General features: G+C 58.7%; 1 protein-coding gene across 2 annotated transcripts in view; it reads right to left on the bottom strand.

The window, feature by feature from the left end:
• The window catches only part of NFAM1 (NFAT activating protein with ITAM motif 1), a 31,703-nt gene extending 12,831 nt beyond the window's left edge, over window positions 1-18,872 (bottom strand). Inside the window, exons 1-3 of one of the 2 annotated variants that reach the window (XM_036931523.2) lie at window positions 18,498-18,872; window positions 5,041-5,370; window positions 3,759-3,871 (exon numbers count right to left, since the gene is read on the bottom strand). In XM_036931523.2, the coding sequence (XP_036787418.2) occupies window positions 3,759-3,871; window positions 5,041-5,370; window positions 18,498-18,591 (537 nt within the window). In that variant the 5' untranslated portion in view covers window positions 18,592-18,872. The remainder of the gene's footprint in view (window positions 1-3,758; window positions 3,872-5,040; window positions 5,371-18,497) is intronic. The other variant, XM_036931522.2, reaches the window with a different exon arrangement.
• Between the last annotated feature and the right edge of the window lie 240 nt (window positions 18,873-19,112).

Here is a 19,112-nt window from a genome sequence, read left to right as displayed (position 1 = left end):
CAGGGCAGGCACCGGCCAAACCCGGTCACACGGGCATTTTATACAGCTCCCTCACAGCCACAGTGAGACGGCTCGAGTTGGGAGGGGTGGTAAGGGGACGAGGCACGGGGTCTGCAGGAGGGGCAGGACTTCCAGGGCGCAATAAGGAGGCCTGGGCTGTGGCCGGGGCTCCCGTGGGGCAAGAGGGGCCTCCCTTGGAAAGCCGGAAGGGCACACTTTGTTACGGGGTGGGGACGCTCCGCCTCCTGGATCCAGCCTTGCCCCATCCAGGGGCCCTTTCCCAGACCATCAACATCGGCCCTTCCAAGTGTGGTTTTCAAATGAATGACCGGGGCCGTGTGGCCGTTAGCCACCCAGGAGGCCCGCAGAACCTCGGTTCCCCCTCTGTGACATGGGAGCCCTGCTGCTGTCGGTCGCCTCATGGCCAGGTCGCCTCTGACTCATCTTCCAGGTCCAAGCACGTGCTTGCTCTGCGTTCCTTCCACAAGCAGGGGCCGTGGGTCATGGAAGCCAGGAGGCCTGTATTCCAGGCAAAGGGCGATGAAGGCCTGGGCTAGGGGCTGGAGGACAGGGAAGGGAGTGGACCCTGGAAAGACTGTGCGCAGGGCTCACTGGGGGAGCGAGGAGGCAGGCACCGCCGTAAGGCTCTCGACCTGAGCATCCGGGGGCACAGCGCCATGGGGCGGGTGGGGCCAACAGGGGTGCTAGGAGGGCTGCTCTGGACAAGGTAGGCCCCATGCACTGGACGGGACCTGGGGGCAGTGCCAGGGGAGGGGACTATAACCCAGGAGTGGAGCCATAACCAGGGAGTATAGACAGACGGGGGAGAGCTCTGAGGAAGGGCCCAGGATGGGCCGGTGTTCAGAGGCCATGAGAAAGATGAGGTGACCAGCACAGCGCTGCCTGGGTTCTGGAACCAAGGAAGGGAATGAGCCGTTGGGGAGGGAGATTTGCTCCGGGAGAGGCCCCGAGATGATGGGGACCGATTGCATCAGAGGCTGCCTGCTCTGGGAAGCCAACCTTAGGCCCGAACTGGATGGGAGCCCTTGAACCGGTTCCCATGGCAGGAATCCTCTGCCTCTTCCGGACCTGCAGCCGCCTGTGCCCCTGGGGCCCTCCATGCCTCCTCTTACTCGGCCCTCTCCTCTCGGCCCCCAAGCCAGCTGCCTGGCCTGGTCTCCAGCTACACTCTCATGGTTCAACCTGAGCTGGCCTCAGACAGGCTGGGCCACTGCAAGCAGCCAACCCTTTGGATACAGCTCCAGGGAGCTCTGGAGACTTCGTGAGAACACGATTCCAGTAGTGGCTCTGGCCTTCCGAGTTCTGTCTCCTTCAAGGCCGGGCTCTCACCCCGGCCCTTCCTCCCCAAGTGTAGGGAAGGACGTGGGAAGCACCTGTGCACACCCTCTGACTCTGGGTGGGGCACCCAGCTCACGTTTCAAAAATGCTGTTTCTTCTATCCTTTCCCAAGGAGGTGCATCTACTCTTACTCTCACATCCGGAGGACACTGAGGCTCAGGGAGGGCCAGACTGACAAGGGGCAGGGTCTGCCTCTGTCTTGCTTTCCACCGTCTGGCACTTAGCCCAGTGCCTGGCACATACCAGCTTCTCAACAGCTATTCCTGGAAGGAGAGGAGGGAGGGTGAGATGGGGAGGAGGGCGGAAGGTAGGCCCCCCAGCAGCGGGAGGAGCTGGGCTTGGGAGTCAGGCTGAGTTGGAAGCGTGCCCTCTCCTCTTCTCCTCCCAAGACCTTACTGGGCACCTACGCTGTGCCAGGTGCCTCCCTGGCCTCATAGGACCTTGAGATCCAGTAAACACAACCCCATTTCTGCAGAGCAAGAGCTGAAGTGGGGGCTCAGGGTCACGATCTCACCCTGGCCCAGCTCTGAGCTCTCCTGCTGTGCTTCATGCCCATGGAAACCACTTGTGCCACCCCTCACATGAGGCTGGGTGGGGGACCACACCCGGTGTAAGTGCCTCATCCCTCCTGCTGGAAGCCCCTGGTCAGACACTGCCCCTCTGGGAAGCTTGGCAGGCATTCACCAGGAGGCAGGCCCAGCAAGAGCTGTGCCCCCCGAGGCCATCGCGGGGGCGGGGAGGGGCAGCAGGGCTGGGGGAGGACACGTCCTGAGGGTGAGGGCCAGGCCGGGTACACAAGTGCTCAGTGTTGTTTGAGGCGGGGGAGGTGGGCCCAGTGGCAGGCAGGCCTTTGTCCTCATCCTGGGACTCACAGGGGCCGAGGAGCCACCGAGTGGCAGGGCCCTCCCAGGACCTCACAGCAGAGCTCACAGGAGGATGGCATGAGGTGGACTCTCTCTGCGCTGTGTCTAGAGCAGGCCATGCCAGGGTCAGGCCCCACGTCTGTGGCATCCCAAGGGAGCCGCAGGACAAGAGAGGAACTGGAGGCAGGCTCTGACTTGCAGAAGGCAGGAAAGGCAGCCTCCAGGGGTTTGTGGCCGAGCAAACAGCCATGCCCACTGGGAGAGTGATTACATCTCCAACCTTGAGGCAACGATGGGAAACTGAAGCCGTGTTCGAGTCCCAGGCCTGCCACATGCTGGCTGTGTGGCTCAGGCAAGTCCTCCCCCTTCATCCTTGGGCTGCTGTTCTTCCATCCCACAGCTGTCGGTGGGCGATACGCCCAGGCAGGCCCTGATCTCGGTGTCCAGGCTTGGTCCTTCCCCTCCGGGGAACACAGCAGCCCTGGAGCCTGTGGCCTCCAGCTGACTGTGGGTCTCCTCATCAGCCAGTCCTGCCCGCTCCACCTTCAGCCTTTACCCGGCCACTTCCCCTGAGGCCACCCTGGTCCCAGCTGCCTGGGCCTGGACTGTTGCAGTAGCTCCTCCGGAGCCTCCCTTGCCCGGCTCCTTGTCACAGCAGCCCGAGGGTCCATATCAGTGCCCTCACCTGGCCCCACCACGCCACCACCCTCCCCTGCTCCCTGCACTCAGTCTATGCCACCCACAGGGCCTCCCTGCAGCCCCTGCAACGCTGGCAGCGATCTCCTGCCTTGGAGCACCTGTGCCTGCTGGTCCCCTGCTGACACTCCTCCCTATGCCTGCCCACCTCCCTTCCTTCCAAGGGCAGCATGGGGGGCCCTTCAGGACCCTTTATCTAAAACAGCCAGTGCCCTCCTTCCCACATGCATAGCCTCTTCATTTTGCTGTGTTTCCCTAACAGTCGCTTTACTAATTTATATGTTTGTTTTTAGTCTGTCTCCCCTCGGCTGGAATACAAATTTGATGAGAGCCGGGACCTCTTGGGGGTCCATTTTGGTCACTGCTGTATCTCTAGGGCCTAAAGAGGGCCTGGAATTTAGTAGGTGCTCAGTAAATACTTGTTGAAGGGACAAGCACATGAATTCCCGTCTAAGGAGTCTTTCCCTGGGCATGGACAGTCCGGCCTTGTGGGTGCAGACGCTCAGCCTTCCCTGACCAAGGGAGCCCCCGCGGCGGCGCCAGAGCCCTCTCCCCATGCCAGGGTTTCACTGGCTGAGCAGCCAGCAGGCAGCAGAGAAGCTCTTGGTCCCCAGAGGATGGAGCAGTGTCCTGAGCCACCCTGATGGCCGCCCTCAAGGAGCCGGAGCAGAAGTTCCAAACCACAGCCTGGAGCCCTGATGGCCATCTTTGCACCCCAGGGCTGGCAGAGCGGTGCCCACTGCACACTGCATTCCTTCACTTGATCATTTCCTGAGCACCCACGATGTGCTGGGCATGCATGGAACCCAAGGGCACATGCTGTGCACGAGCATCCCCTACCTTCTTCCAGAGCAGCAGAGCTGTGGCCAGGACACTCAGGACACTCAGGAGGCCAGCAAAGCAAAAGAGCAGGAGCTTCCCAGGGCCCTGTGGGGGCTCTCGATACCCTGAGTCTAGAGGAGGGCAGGGAAGCACGGGGGTTAGTTACCTGGGCGAGGCCAGGGCCCACTTCGCCCCACGACCTCCAATTCCTATGTTCTTCTATTCCCAGGACCCTGCCTACAGCAAGCCCCACGAGGACCCCCAAGATCCCCACTCCCACTCACTTTGGCTAGGCCCCTTTCAGTGTTTGCTGCCTTAGTTCCTGTTACGGGCAAGGGTCACCTCTTGTTTCTTCAGTGCCCCCGCCTCAGTGAGCTGGCCCCACTAAGAGCCGCCTGTGGGACTCTGGGTGGGGGACCATTTCATCCCCTGGGACTTTCTGCTTCCTACATGTGAAACAGTGATCATATGGCAGGTATGGTGAGGATGAAGGGGACACGTGTGCCCCAGGCCTAGCGGGGAGCCGGCCTGCACCCGCGGTAGGTGCAGTGCACAGCCCAGCACCTTCCCTTGAGCTTTCTTTCCTTTCATTCTTCCCTCCTTCCATCCTTCCATCCATCCACCCAACCCATCCATCCATCTGCCTGGCAAAATATTTTGGAGTGCCAACCGCGTGCCAGGCAGTGTGTTATCTATCAAGGGCTTCCCGTTACCGGGCACCAGCCCCCTCATGCAGGGCCTCATTCATCACCAGAGAGCCTGAAGACCAGGCCCAAGGTCACATCCTGACAGGCACCAGAACTGAGGTCCACACCCAGGTCTGTGGGGTACTGAAGCCCTGGCCCCTACCAGCGCGTTGCAGGGACAGGCCAGAGAACTGTGGCTTCCAGTGATGTGCTGTTCTTGACTTTTCCGGGTGGACACTCCGCTGAGTATGTGGCGAGAGCTAGCAATCTGCCCCCAGAAAGATGTACTGAGCCAAGCGCTCGCTCTCAGGCCACCACAGACGCGCACATGCTCATGCCTGATTCTGCACTCACCCAGTCCCCGAGCTGTGCTGAAGGGACACAGAAACCCTCGCTCAGGTCACCTGCCAGAGGTGGCCAGAGGTATGTCCACATCCCAGGCCTCTGGCCTTCCCACATGAACGCAGGCATCTCAGCACACCTGCGTGGTTCTGCGCACACTCTGTTCTATTCTGCCAAAGCTGAAAGCTGAGGCGAACATCCCTTGCTCTAGGTCCTGTACCCCAAACTCTGCTGCATGAAGCCGCTGGGCCCTTTGCCCTGGGAAGCCCCACCTCTGACCAGGATGAAGGTGCCACTGCCCCTCAGTCTGGCCTGGGGCAGCTGGACGGAGCAGTAGTAGGTGCCTGTGGCTGCTGCATCGGGCAGCTCCGGGGAGACACAGCACATCACGGAGTAGGTCGCGTTCTCTTTGCCGGAGCCAGATTGGCAGTCAGTCTGCTTCTGGGAGCTCTCCCGGCCCTGGAGGTCCACGTGGAAGTAGTTGACCCTGAAGGCCTTGAACTCCCGGGTGTACTTATAGGTGACTGTGCAGTTGAAGTTAACAGTCTGGTTGGCCAGAGAGACCAAAATGGGGGGCCCAGTGTGGGTGACCGACTGCCCTCCTGCAGGGAAGGAAAAGCAGAGAACAGCAGCTTACTCTCCGGGCTGCTCCCATCCCACTGGCTTCCCCGCGGGCTGTGTGGCCCCCACGCACACCTCCCATTGCTCGCTGAGCAGCGGCCGTGCCAAGTGCTTTACATGTACTGCCTACCGCTCCCAACACGCCAAGACAGAGAGGAAGAGCCTGAGGGTCAGGGAGGTGAAGCTGCCAGCTGTCAAGAGCAGCTACAGCCCCACCCAGGGCTGGGAGACGCCAGACCCCGCACTCCCAACACTCTCCTTCCCAAAGGCTGAGAGGCCATGCCGGATAAAAGCACAGGCCTGAGAAGACCCAGAGCTGGTGAAGGATTTGAAGTAAAGAGGAGGAGGCAGGAAATAAGACGATGGAACCCTTTTTGGCAGGAAGAAGCCCTTCCTGGCACAGACCCACAGAGGAAGGCAGTCCTGCCCTCCCAGCCAGCAGCAGAGACAGACCTTTCCCTGAATTTGATTGGAAGAATTTGTCAAGTTTCTATAGACTCGAACCAGCAAAGCCCTGAGAGCCGCTGCCAGCGATGCAGAGGTGCTCCACACGTAGCCGATTGGGCCGCGGCCCTGATGTTCAATGCCTGAGTATCACAAAGGCAGTCCTGCGGGAGCCGCCGCCCCCTGCCTGGTCCACCCACCTCCCCTCCTCCCCAGAGGCTGCTGGACAGTTTGAAAGCCCCCAAAGCAGCAGCCTGCTGGCTGGGCTTCCTGCCCTCCTGAGGCTTCCCGAGATGCTGGTCAGGTTCCAGGCCCAGGCCAGCACTGCCACCTCCCCAGCCCCAGACTCGAGCCACACAAGCCCCTCAGCCTCAGCCAGCTTTGTCTCCCTCAGCGCCTTCCTGCTCCCACAGCCCAAAAACAGACAGTTCTAAACCGAGGTCAGCAGTGAGCAGCCAGGAACGGGCTGGCCAGGTTGTTCATGTGCAGAAGATCATGCGCCTGAGACGCTCAGAGGGAGAAGCAAGACTTATTTTGTTGGGGAGACATGGGCCCCTTGCCTGCAGTGTGGGGCCGGCACAGGGCCAGGCAGCTCAGCCCAGAGCTGAGGGAGGGGAGGCCAGGCCCCCTGAAAGGCGGTGGGGACAGCGATGGCCCTCCACGCCTGTCAGTTCCTCCAAGCTCCAGCCATGCAGGTATTTTGAGGTTGCTTTCAAACAACTAGAGAGACACCCCTTCCCCACAGAACCAAAGGCACAACAGTTCCGGGGAATGGGCTGGCGTGTCCGGGTGTCAGTATCGGCTCTGTCACAGGTCCCTGGTGTGCAGGTGCTCCCGCGTGGAGAACCCACTGAGCTGGCCCCTGGGCTCCCCTCCAGTGGGTGAAGCAGGAAGGGGTTCATGCACTTTATATCTCTAGGCTCTACTGCAGGGTGAGCGCTGTTGTTGTTTAACTAACACGTTAGTTTTGTCATAAAGCAAAGAGCAGGGGTTCAGGGCTGAGGTATGTCTGAGATGTAGCAGGGGCAGGGTGGGGATGCAGAGGCAGGGGAGGGGGATGTTGCACGACCACCCAGGGTCCTGGGGAAAAGACAAGAGGTCAGCAGGGTGAGATGGACATCACTCGTCCTGCCCAGCAAGCCCATGCTGCCATCTGTCCCACACACCCAGTCCACCTCCGGCTCTGTTCCCCCTTCTGCTGTGCCCCCTGCCTGGAACCCCCACATCCTGCCCTGCTCGGGCCCCATTGCTGACTTGCAGTGGCATCCTTCCATCTGGTGTGGCAGTGACCCTGCCGGAAGCCAGGCCAGGCTGCGTCCAGCTAGTGTTTCTGGGGGCCAGGAGGTTGGAACCTGACCAAAATCACCAGGAGAGCGGCCACACCAGGGCCTGCACGACAGCCTCTCCACTTCCCCTGGGGCCACCTGCTCCTCTTCTCCGTGCATCTAAGAGGCAACTCCAGGCCCATGGAGGCTGGACATGCTGTCAAGACTGAGGGCACCTTCCTGTTTGTCTCAGCCGGAAGACATTCATGTAATTGTCTTAAAAAATTCTCCCCATTTGAGGTATCCTAGAAAATGATGGAATCTGCCAATGCAATTAAGTCAATCTTTACAATTCTGGGGAGATTTGTAGAAACAGATGATTGTTTTCTGTATTCTTCCGAGAGTCATTATTTTAAGGTCAGATGGTTAAAGTCATGAAAATGCATGGCCTTGGCTGAGGACTGCCGCCGAGAGGAGAATCTTGGACCTGGGGTGAAACTGCCATCTCCCTAAGTGAGGAGACAGGCAGTGTCTGTCGGCTGGAAGGCGGCCGAGCTGGAGGCAGTGGGCCCTACACAAGGATGAGGCCTGTAGCCTCGGCAAAGGTGGCAGGGTGTGGGCCTGCAAGCATAGCTAACTACCCCCACTACCTCTTCTTTTCCCTGGGTGTCAGCACCCCAGAGCCCAAATCATTCCTACCTCCTCCCCTGACCTGTGCCTCCAAGAGGCCCTTTTGGGGTGCAGGCTGCTCCCGTTGGCTGTGGAGCATCCTCCCATTAAGAGTGCTAGGGACAGGGTCAGAGTAATTTCCAGGTGCGTGAATTCTTTTCAGCTACCATTTGCTTACACCACCAACAAACACGGAAGGGCCTCCAGTTAGGTCACAGGCCCCGTCCGAGGCCTGGAAGACGTGCCCAGTCTAACAGGGAGGCAGAGGGAGCTGGTGGGACGGAACCGTGAACTCTACCTGGGGAGGTGGGAGAGCAGCATGCTGGGGACCTGGGGGTCTGGGGTTCATCAGTGAACTGATGTCCCCTGAGTGCCACAGGGGTGGCACAGTGGCTGGGGCTCATCTTGAGCCCGGTGCTGGCTACATTACGCTTTGTCCCGTGTTTGGGCTAGCAGAGTGTGTCCCCACGGGACAGGGCAGGCTAGACCAGGGTGAGCTGGCCTGGAGATCCTCTGGGTGCTCATGGGCCACTCCAGGGGCAGGTGGCCCAGGAGGACTGGGGTGGACCTCAGATTCCCAGGGCGGAGCGGGGGTGCCGCTGAGCGGCCCGTGAAAGTGACCAAAGGAGGCCACTCTGAGCCCTGCAGGCCGAGCACGGTGTCTGTGACACCCGAATGGCAGGGCCTCTCTGCCCCTCCCGCTCCTTCCCCGGCCTGTCTCCACCCGCTGACCGTGGGCTAAGGACCGAAGGGAGTCTGAGAGGGGAGGCGGGGAGAGGGCCTCACTCCTGACTCTCACAGGCCCCACATGGCCTCCTCAGCTCCATCACATTCGGAATCTTGGTGGAGATTTAAGGGTTGGAGATGTGAACAGCTGGGATTCCTTTGTGACCCGTGACCGGGAACAGCCCAGGTGGGCCTGGCTTCCCCTCCAGGCACTGGGAGCGTGTCCCCTCCCTGAAAGGTATAAAGGGCTGACAAGGCCGCAGGAGCAACACAGAGTGGCTCTGCACATAACTGTCCAGGAGGCCCGTGGGCAGGGGCGGGGGCTGCGTGCCCCCTGGGCTGGCACAGGCAGGAGACGAGTGCTGCAGGGAGGCCGGAGTGGTTGCTGCCCGAGGGACGGATTCCTTCACTTCCAAGAGGGCAGGAGGATGTGTCTGGAGAGAAGGGCCTGGAGGGGCCTCCTGGAGTGAGGGCGGGGATGGGGCAGTGGGCAAGGGGGTGAGAGTGAGGATGGCCCGACCCCCAGCTGCCCAGGCTCACTGCTGTTTGCAGCGCAGGTGGACAAGGAGGAGGGAGCTGGGAAGGCCAGGAGGATTTGAAGGTGGGGTCCGGGGGAGGCTTTCTGGACAGGAGAGGTACGAGTCTGTGTGCGTGCATGGTGGGGCGCAGAGTGGGGAGGGCATGAGGGGGCTGGGGGGCCGGGAGCAGGCCAGCCAGAGAGGACGGCGGCTGGTGCCTGGAAGGGCCTCACTCCCAGCCCTGCCTGAAGTTGCTTATTAGGCATTTCCAGGTCCTCCCCTCCCCTCCCCACATAACCACAGGCCCAGATGGTTCCACTTGGCAGCACTGACCCTGCCCACTCTTTGCAGCAGGAGATGGTGTTTTCAGGGATGGCATGTGCTCTGGCCCTGGCTTCTCAGCAGCTCCAGGGACTGCTAGGAAGCCTGGAGCCTGGCCAGAAAGGGGCTTGGGGTTGCCTGGGAAAAGCCCAGTTTCTGGAGGAAGCAGGCCTGGGTTTGGATCTTGGCTCTGCCCCTTAAAAGCTGAGCAATGCTGGGCATGCAGCTTTCTTTCTCTGAAGCTTGGTGTCTCCCCTGCACAACAGGGAGAAGAACATGCCAGCCTTACAGGTTCTCCCAGAATCAATGGGGCCAGGAACATTTGCAGGCTGCCACAGGGCCGGGCTGCCTCTCTCCAGGGACTAGAAGGAGGTAAAGAAGCCAGCTGAGGCCTGAGGCCTCACTGTGAATCTGGAAAGGTGATTGCCAGCTGGACCCTGCAGCCATGGAAGTGACAGGCCCAGAGTGCGGGCACACACAGCACGGGGGGCCTTCAGGGGTACCGGGACTCCAGGGGCCAGCCCCCCTTCCTCAGCCCAAGCTTGTCTACCCCTGTGGGCCCTGGCCTGGCCTGGACATCGGGGAGCAGGCAACACCTCGATGCAGACCCCGGGCCTGCCCCTGGGGGCTTACCCGCTATGTGATATTTGTGAGCCAGGGCTCTGAGCACAGGGAACCCTCCCCAGACCAGCATCCTCCTGTCTGTCCCCATCCTGCCTGTCTGTCGCCCTTGTTGGGGAAGACCGTCTACCACCTGGTGGTGTCCGATCCTTCCTTTCCAGTTCTTTTGAATCTGTCGCTGCTTGAACTGTGGGTTTGAGAGCTGACTGGAGGGGCGCACTTCCACTCCCCACCCAGGACCCCATGCTGAGTCCCTGGAGGGAGGGATGTGCAACCAAGGGACTTGTGTGGGAGGTGCCCACCCACAGCACGACGCCCCCCTTCCACATGGATAGTTCCAGAATCCAGCCTCTCCTCCCCAGCCAGGGCCTGTGGGGCACCGCCCCCCTCGAGGGCTCCACAAGCCGTCCTGCCAGCCCTGCCACGGTGCCCGACCAGAGGAGTCCCAGGAAGGAATCTGAGATCAATTTACAGGGTCAAGACAAGCCGTTAAAGCAGACAGAACATGGAGCATTTTGTGCGTAGTAAGGGCACTGTTTATGACCTTCTGGCTTCAGTTATATTCAGACAACTGGGTTCAGACAGGGTCAAGCTATAGTGTGCATCCCTTAACTTGTCACCGTCAAAATGCAGCTAGCGCCTGGCCTGGAGGGTCCCTTCCGGTCTCTGGGACCTGCGCACCAGCCTGGCTCCGCTGCCTTCCAGCCCTGACTCACTCCCCCAGGACCTGCCAGGCTCCTGAGCTTTGCCCATGCTACTCCCACCATTCAGGATGCCCTCCTGTGCCCTTCCTCTTCCCAGGCTGTGGTCCTGAGGCAGGGACAGCCAGTGTCCAAAGAGGGCCAGCCAGCATCCCTCCCTTACTGCAGCAATGACAAGCCCCCACCCCCAGAATTTGGCATCTTCCCCACGCTCCCCCCCCCCTCCCTCGTCTCTCCAGTTGCCAGGGCTCCCCCGTCCACCTCACCCACCAGCTGCTGGGACAGGCCTTGGCCATAGCTTTCCCTCTGCCTGGAACTCAATCTCTCTAGGGCACCAAGCATCAGTCAAGGGTGTGAGAGCCCAGACAGGCTGATCAAAGGCATCCACTCCAACTTGGGTCGATTTTAAAGAAAATTACTTTGATTCCCCGGCTACAGAAGAAAGCAGTTCCCACGGTCTTTATTTTAGGCATGGAGTTTTGCCCTCCAATTTAACCGGCATCTCCTAGAGCCAGGCCTACTTTTAAGGGCCAGTCTGAAGGGCTGCTGATTTTATCACAGGGCTCTGGCCATTTGCCCGAACATGCATCCCAGGTTGCTGCAGAAAACCTGGTGAGTCCTTCAGGACACACGCATCACACACAGCGGCGCGTGGCCAAGTGGCTGACTAGGGAGAAGCGTGTAGCAGGCGCTGGAAAGCAACCTTTGAACAGAGAGTGTGTATTATGAAGCTTTTAGTGTTGATGCCCTCGGAACACTGCCATCAGACTGGCTGTCACATCTTTCAACACCTCCAAATTACAAAGATGCATATGGATGTGGCTGGCCTGGGGGCCATTTCCACAGCCTGCCTGCTTCCCCTTCTAATGTCTACAGACTCTGGATCCTGGGGGCACAGAGTCCATGCTTGGACACAGACCAAGTGCAGAGTGTCAGGCGTTTGGTCCCAGAAATGTGTAAGCTTCGTGGGTGTCAACTGGTATTTTTAGAGCACTCACATCCCCTTTGGTCTGTTTAGAATGGCAAGTTGTTCAGACTTTAGACCTCCTTTGAGGGTGTGGCCGGGGGCAGCAGGGGACTCCGTTTCTCCCTTTATGCCTCCCTGTGCCCTCAAATTAGAGCATCAGGATGGTGTGGAGGTGGTGATAGGGCCAAAGAGGTGGGGTGGGGTTCTGCTCCTTGTCTCAGAATGGGGGTGCGAGAAACAGAGCTGGGTGGGTAGACCCCACCAGGGTGCCCCCTGGAATGTGTGCCCACCCAAAGCCATGCCAGGCAGGGCTGGGCCCTGCCCCTGGGAAGGGAGCTAACTGATGAAGCAGGAAAGTGGTAGGATAAAAGGAAGGCTCAGGGCTGCGAGACCCAGAGAGAGGACCCAACCCAGCTGGGAGTGGGGGTGCTCCTGGAGAAGCACCCCATGGGCTGGGTCCTTGCTGGTGATTCTTCGGATCCCTGCATTTATCAAAGTGAAGCATGCTCACTATAGATATTCCAGGCACCACAGCAAAGGATCAAGAAGAACGGTGAGCTTGTCCGCAGTTCCGCCACCTTGACATCACAGCTGTGAACACTTTGATCTCTCTTCCATCTCTTTACCAGGCTGAACTCTGAAGGCAGAGTAGGAGGCGGCCAGGTAGGGGAGGGGCACAGAGAGGGGGTTTTAAGCACAAGAAAGCTCTCCGGTGAAGCTTCTAGAAGACTTGAAACAGGACACTGGTTGGTAGTTGGGGGACCATGAGCTGTGGTGGAGTTGAAATGGTTGGCAGGGGGCAAGGGGAGGGACAGAAGACCTTCCTGGAAACCCTGAGGGGGCCTCCGTGGGCTTCTAAATTGGGAATTAACATGATCACATTTCATGTTAGAAAGATATCAAGAAAACTGCTGCACAGTTTCAAACAGTCTTCCCCAGCTGCCTAAACCCCCCCTCACATGAGTGATTCATTCTGAGGGATTCGGTCCACCCAACCCCCCAACCTCCTTTTAAAACATAAATGCTTCTGGCTGTCAACACACTAACTCCTTCCTGTAGACGCCTTCACCAGATCACTTTTATCATGAATTCTCTTAAATCTCTGCCCCCCCAAAGATCCTGTATCCTCAGGGCACAAAGTCACTCACTGTCCTCCATCCCCACCCTCCCCTTCTACACCCTCCGATCTGCCCCATCCCTCCCACTGCGGGAGGTCAGCAAAGACCCCGGGGGCTGAGCTGCGGCTCCTGCTGTTTCTGGCCGGGACCCTGACCCTGCAGGCACCTCTGTCTTTGAACTTCCCTTTTCCCCATGGGACTCCCCCAGCCCGGACCTTCTCTTTGCCCTTTCTCTGGACTGCCTTATTACACAGCTTACCTCTTAAGGTTGGGTGCTTGTTCCCTGGCTCTCTCCACACCCTCACCTGCCTAGGTGAGCTCAGTCATGCCCCCCATACCTCTGAGCTCCTTCCTGATGCTCAGAACGCAAGTGAATACTCAGGGCAGGCCACTGGGGTTGTCAGGGGCTGGGTGAGAGGGACAGAAAAGGCACCAGAGAGGGTAGCAGAGTCCGACCTTCCCAGTCAATAGGAGTCCCGGTGGGCAAATGAGAGGGCACTTTCCAGGAGCGAAGGCCCAGGGGCGGAGAGTCATCCAGTATGGATCAGAAGTTGGGTGTGGGAGTGGGGGCAGGAGCCTGGAAGGGAAGGGTAGCTCAGACTAATGGGAAGGTCCTATCTAAGTGCACCATGGCCAGGGTCCCAGTGACAGCAGCGAGGCCCATCAGGGATCATCTCGTAGGTGCAGGATGCACGGGTTGTCGTCTCCTGGTCCCCTAGCTACTTAAGACAAGGTCCGAGAAAGGGGAGTTGCTGATTCAAAGACCTTGCACATTTTAGATTCTGATACGTGTGGCCAAGTGGCCTTTGGAAATGTGCCCTTGGACCCTGTGACCAGCACAGGGAATGCCTCCCCGAAAGAGGATGGGCTGCCTGACAGGAAGCTGTCCCTGGCCAAGCCCTTGGGCTGTACTCGCAGTGCGGGGAGGGAGGGGAGCAGATACCTGCCAGGCCCACCACCCTGCCTCTTGCAGGCACCCTATCTCCATGGTCGATGCCCAAAGACCCTCTCTGAGGGGTCCCAAGTGCAGACCCTGGGGCTATTGACGGCCCTGGACATGCCTGCCTGGTTGCTGACAACAGGAGGGTGCTGAGCGCCATGACAGGGAGGTGGGGGCTCAGGGTGGTCAGGTGATGTGGCCAAAGTCTCCCAGGATTCAAACCCAGGCGGGTCAGACTGTCTGAGCCAGGCGGCCAGGAGCTCTGCCTGCTAATTTCACATCTACTCCCACCCCTTTCCTTCTTCTGGTTTCAGCCCCCAGCCCAGGGCCTGATGCCGGCTCTCCCACTAGGTGAGACCTCACCCACACCCACAATAAGCAGGAAGCAAACAGACGTCAGAGGGAGCCGGTGGAGGGTCAGCCCCGTTTCCCGGTCCACGGCACCCAGCACTACCCAATTAACAAGACCAGAGGGCCTGTTGTCCCACCTATGCTAAGAGGCACCCAGGCCCAGGGAGGGCAGGGGGCTCACCCCAGCTCCACCTCACACCAACACCCACCCCAGGCTCCTGATGGCAGCCCATCACCCCGCTCGCATCTCCTGCTCTGTTGGCTGTGGCAGCTGAGTTGTAGAATCCACGGTTATGGTTAGTTTTTCCTGGGCTTGCCCAGGGGGCCAGGCACCGTGCTGGGAGTCACAGACTCAAAGCCAAGTGAGTCTGCACATTTCCAGCCCTCTGGAAGCTCAGTCCACACCAGGCGGACAGCAGAGAGAAACGGCCTCAGTGGGAACATGGCCCCTGGGGGCAGTGCACACACGTGTGCCCGGAGCCCTCATGCAAGTGCTCACAGCCACATATGAGAAGCCCAATGCGTCCACCATAACTAAGTAAGCTGCAGTGTATTCATTCAGAGGACACTCTACGGCAGCGCTTGACAAATGTGTTCCGTAAAGGGCCAGGTAGTAAATATCTTACGCTTTGAGGGCCATATGGTCCCTATCGCAGCTGCTCCACTCTGCTGCAGTAGGGTGACAGCAGTCAGAGATGATCTGTGAACGAGTAAGTGGGGCTCTTTTCCAATAAAACTTTATTTATGGACATGGAAATACATGGATATTGTATAATTTTCATGTATTGTGAAATATTCTTTTTTTTCCAACCATTAAAAAATATAAAAACCATTCATAACTCAAAGGCCATACAAAAAGGCAGTGGGCTGGATTTAGCCCCTGGGCCATGGTGTGTGACTATAAACCAACTTCAGCCACACTGTCAACTGGATACAACTTAAAAAACATAAAGTGGAGTGAAAGAAAAAGTGTCTGAATACTACACACAGTTTCACTCTGATTACATGAAGTTCAAACACAGGCAAGACTCACCTGTACATTTAGGGGCTCTAAAGTACTAAAGGTAAAACTATAAAAATATGCCAGGAAGCGATGGCCCTAAAATCAGGTTGGTGGTACCTCTGAGGGGAGAGGGGCTTGGGGGGGGGCACGGGGGCTCTGGGACACTGTAATGTTTTTCTTGACCTGGGGAGTAGTCACACAGGACTTTGCTTTATAGTATTTATTGTACTTTTCTGTGCACGTGTTATATTTCACAATCTGAGAAGAGAAGCAATGACAACAGGACCTGCTGGAACGGCGTCTGAACCCCTGCCAGCCAGGCATCTATGATCCTCCCGGAATTTATCCCAGTGGGAATGGCACCCACAGCTCTGCTGAGAGAGCTCCTTTGCAGTCACACCGACCGCCTCCCCTCTCCCTCCCCGCCAGCTCTGCCTTCTGGCCTTCCGGCCTTTATTCACACTGCTGCCACCCACATGCCCTGTCTCCCCCCATCTCTGCCCCGTGGCTTCTCCACACTCCCCCTGCCCACCCCCAGCAGAGAGGTGCTCCTCCTCCGCCTGCTCAAAAGCTCTTTATAGCTCTTTATTGGGATTAGACAAAGATGGAAAGCAGAGGCCAATCCCAGCAGAGCCGAGAGCTGCAGGGAGGCAGGCGGCTCTGGAGCACCATTTGGACAACAAAGGGAGCGGTGACATCCAGTCCAGAGCAGCCTCCGGCAGGGAGGCAAACCTGCCTGGCTAACTCCTGCCTGGGGTCATGTTCTGTCAAGTGCACCCGGCGAGTCTCAGAGTTTCCACCAGGCTGGGAGAGGCGGCTATGGCTTGTTCACCTCCAGACCCCCCTACCGCACACTGTGCCTAGAACTGGCTAGTTGAGAAATAAAAACAGCCCCAAATTCCAGAAAAGCCAGGAAAAGAAAGGGGACTGACATTTGTTGAGGACTCTGAGGGTCAGAAAGGTTAAGAAACTTGTCTGAGGTCACACAGCAGTCAACAGATGAAGGAAGGACTTGGTCTGCCTGGCTCCAAAGCCTTGGACATTGCTGAGTCCTGGCAGAGGCAGGGTGAGAGCAGGTGCGCGGCCGCCCCAGAAAGCTGAGCCTGAGACTCGGAAGAGTCACCTCTGGGCGGGAGAAGTTCCCCGGGACCACAAGTGTCTGCCAGACCTTTTGAGAAACCTTTTGCAGGGGGCTCAAGAGACCCCAGGGGAGCAGGCCTGAGTCCTGGCTCACAATGGAAGAAGGGTTGGGAGCAAGAGCGATCCTGGGACGCCATCGCAGAGTGTGCTGGAATGTGGAGACCCCCTGGAAATGTCAGAGAGACCCCAAGGAGCTGTGGCTCAGCAAGATGTCGAGCCAGCCAACCGAATCTCAAGTTTCCATTGGCTGTGCTAGGCTGGCAGGTGACTGACATCTTCTGAGCGCCAACCGTTCTGTCTCAAGATGCGCTACCAAACAGGACCTACTGTTGCAACCATTTAACAGATGAGACAGTTGGGGGTATTAAGAAGCTGCCCAGGGTCCCAGAGTGAGTCACAGAGCTCAGATGCGAACTCAGGCTGAACGCCCCTGAATGCCCCCACTCAACTCTGCCTCATACCATGGGTCAGGGAAATGGCCTCAGCGACCATGCTCCCCATGGCCCCTGCGGACAGGATTGAGGGCTGCAGGCAGGACCTTGGTGCTGGCGGTTGATGGAGCTGGTTAGACCAGGCTGGTGGCTGCCGTGTGTGCGGAGGTTTGGGGCATGTGGGGAGGCAGGATTCCTTTCATCAGAACTTCAAAGGTCAGAGACGAGGGGGGTTGTGGAGGGCATGGAGTGACACTGACTGAGTGAGATGCCTGCAGGGCAGGACCAGGAGTGATGGGGTGCTCTCTGCTATTCCAAGAGGTTCTAGGAGACTAGAGGGTGTTTTCACCTCTTGTGAAAGAGCAGTTTCTCTTCTGTATGGCGTAGCGTATGCTGCAATACTGGGGAAAAGCCTGTTGTTTGCTCACAGTCAAAATGGTTACACAAGCGCTTCTCCCAGCAGGGCCCACAAAGTCCCCTCCACTAGGTTATGGGTGTGCCTGGTCCCTTCTGGGGAGTAGGGGCCCCACAGAGAGAAATGACAGGAATTCCAGGAAATCAAGTTAAAAATGATTAAGTGTTGAGTTCAAACATGTTGTCACCAAGAAGCTGTATTTCCTTGGGCCATCTTGGCACCAGGCCATCTCTGGGGGCAGGAGGGGAGTGGAAGGTGCACAAGGTCAAGGAGATGGTATCTTGGGGGGCCTGGCCCACAAGGCCTGCGTTAAGCCCCAAGCAGCCAGCTCCTGCCTCCCAGGGTGTAAATTTTTCTGAGAATGTTATTTACAAAGAAGGAAGAGAGAAGCCCCCGAGTCCACTCCCAAGGGTCCTGGTTTGGGTCTGGCACTGACCTCTACTCCCCCTCCAGGCCTTGGGCCAGTGGCCTGGCCTCCCTGGACCTCAGTTCCCCTGTTCTGAAGTGGTGCTGATGGGCACCGCACACCGAGGTGCCCCAGGGGGCCTGAGTGTGAGTGTGAAGCCCAGCATGTGTGCACAGAGAGGCTAATTTGTGATAGTAAGAAGAGCTCTTACTGCTTATGGTATAAATGAAAGGCGGGGGATGAAGCAAAGAGGAGCAGCTCCTGGAAGCCTCTAGAAGCCTGAATGAGCAGGAAGAGAAACAGGAGCCCTGGGAAGACAAGAGGGTCTGTGCTGCTCAGGGAGAGCCCCCAGCGTGGGCAGCCCTGGCAAGGAACACTCCTGGGGGCTCCCTGGCCTGGATGAACTCACCCCAAGGCCACACACCCCACGGCCTGGCATGGACCCAGGCCCCCAGCTTCTGAGAAGATCTAGGACCAGGAGAAGGGGCATGGCACCGGACCCCAGAAAGGCCTAGCTCCTGTTGTGAAATAATGACGGGGCCTCTGGTTGCATTTCAGGAAGTGGGAGGTGCCACCCCTTCTGGCAACAGTGACAACTTTGAGCCTGGGGGCACAGTGCTCCTGGTGGCCAGCCTCTGGCCTCCCCTCCTCTCCCTGGCAAACAGGCAAGGCTGGCTCTGCTGCCTGGCAGGTTCAAAGCAGTGGTTCCACCATAAGATTTCTTAGGGTGAGCTGACCCTCCCCATTGACCCCCACACCCGCCTGACACCCCCTGGCCCAGCAATGCCCACCCACCTTGTTTAAGAGCCAGGAGGTCAGGCTGTGCTAGGAGGGAGGCTGTTAACACAGCAGTAAGGGGGGCAGGCTGCCCCTGCCCCTTCAAAAGGCACCTTGGTGAGGTATTAGCTAAACATCCCCCGGGTCCCTGAAGGCTTCCCCTGTGAAGTCTGCAACGTTCACACACACCAGCAAATCCCCTGAGACGAGGCCCGGGGAATTAGTGGCCAGCAGATGGAAGCCGCTCCGATGTGCGCGAGCCAGAGGGCACGTGAGCAGAAGGAAGAGAGCGTACCTGTCAGCCGCAGGGTCCAGGGGCACAGCAGCAAACCCAGGAGCCAGGGGGCCACGAGGGGGCCGCGCGTGGCCCTCCACCATGGGCGCTCCATGGGAGCCTCGGGTCGCGTCCCTCCTTCCTCTTAGCTCTCAGGAGGGGTCAGCCTGCAGGCAACCATGGTTCCCCTTCGCGTCCCCATCAAGCTCCTCCCTGGCCACCCTTCTGCTTCCCCAAGGTCTCAGTAACTCTGGACTTTCCACCCAAGAGTGGGAACAGCCCCAAGCAGGGGCACCACCGGGTCACCTCGTCCAGGAGCAGGGCTGGGCCCAGCCTCCCCACCCCCTGGGCAGTAGGCTTCCTCCTGTCCCTCCCCCCTTCCGCCTCGGTCCCTTTCCGGGGGGGTGGGGAAGAATAATTTCCACCAGTAACTCCTGGGTTAGCTGCTCACGAATGAAGCTCTTGTAAAATGACCACATTCACACAAACTTCCCCTCAGAAATAATGCAGGAGCCCCTTGATTAATGCGCTCATCCAACAGCAGGGTTTTGGTTGGGGTGCGGGAGTGGCTGGGAGAATGGGGAAGGGCAGGTGTGTGATGGAAGAGGGGCAGGCAGTTTGCATGAGGCGGGAGCC

This window comes from Manis pentadactyla, chromosome 10, assembly GCF_030020395.1.
Source record: "Manis pentadactyla isolate mManPen7 chromosome 10, mManPen7.hap1, whole genome shotgun sequence".
NCBI lineage: Eukaryota > Metazoa > Chordata > Mammalia > Pholidota > Manidae > Manis > Manis pentadactyla.
The sequence above is the reverse complement of the archived record's forward strand: the minus strand, read 5'-3'. Positions and strand labels throughout refer to the sequence as shown.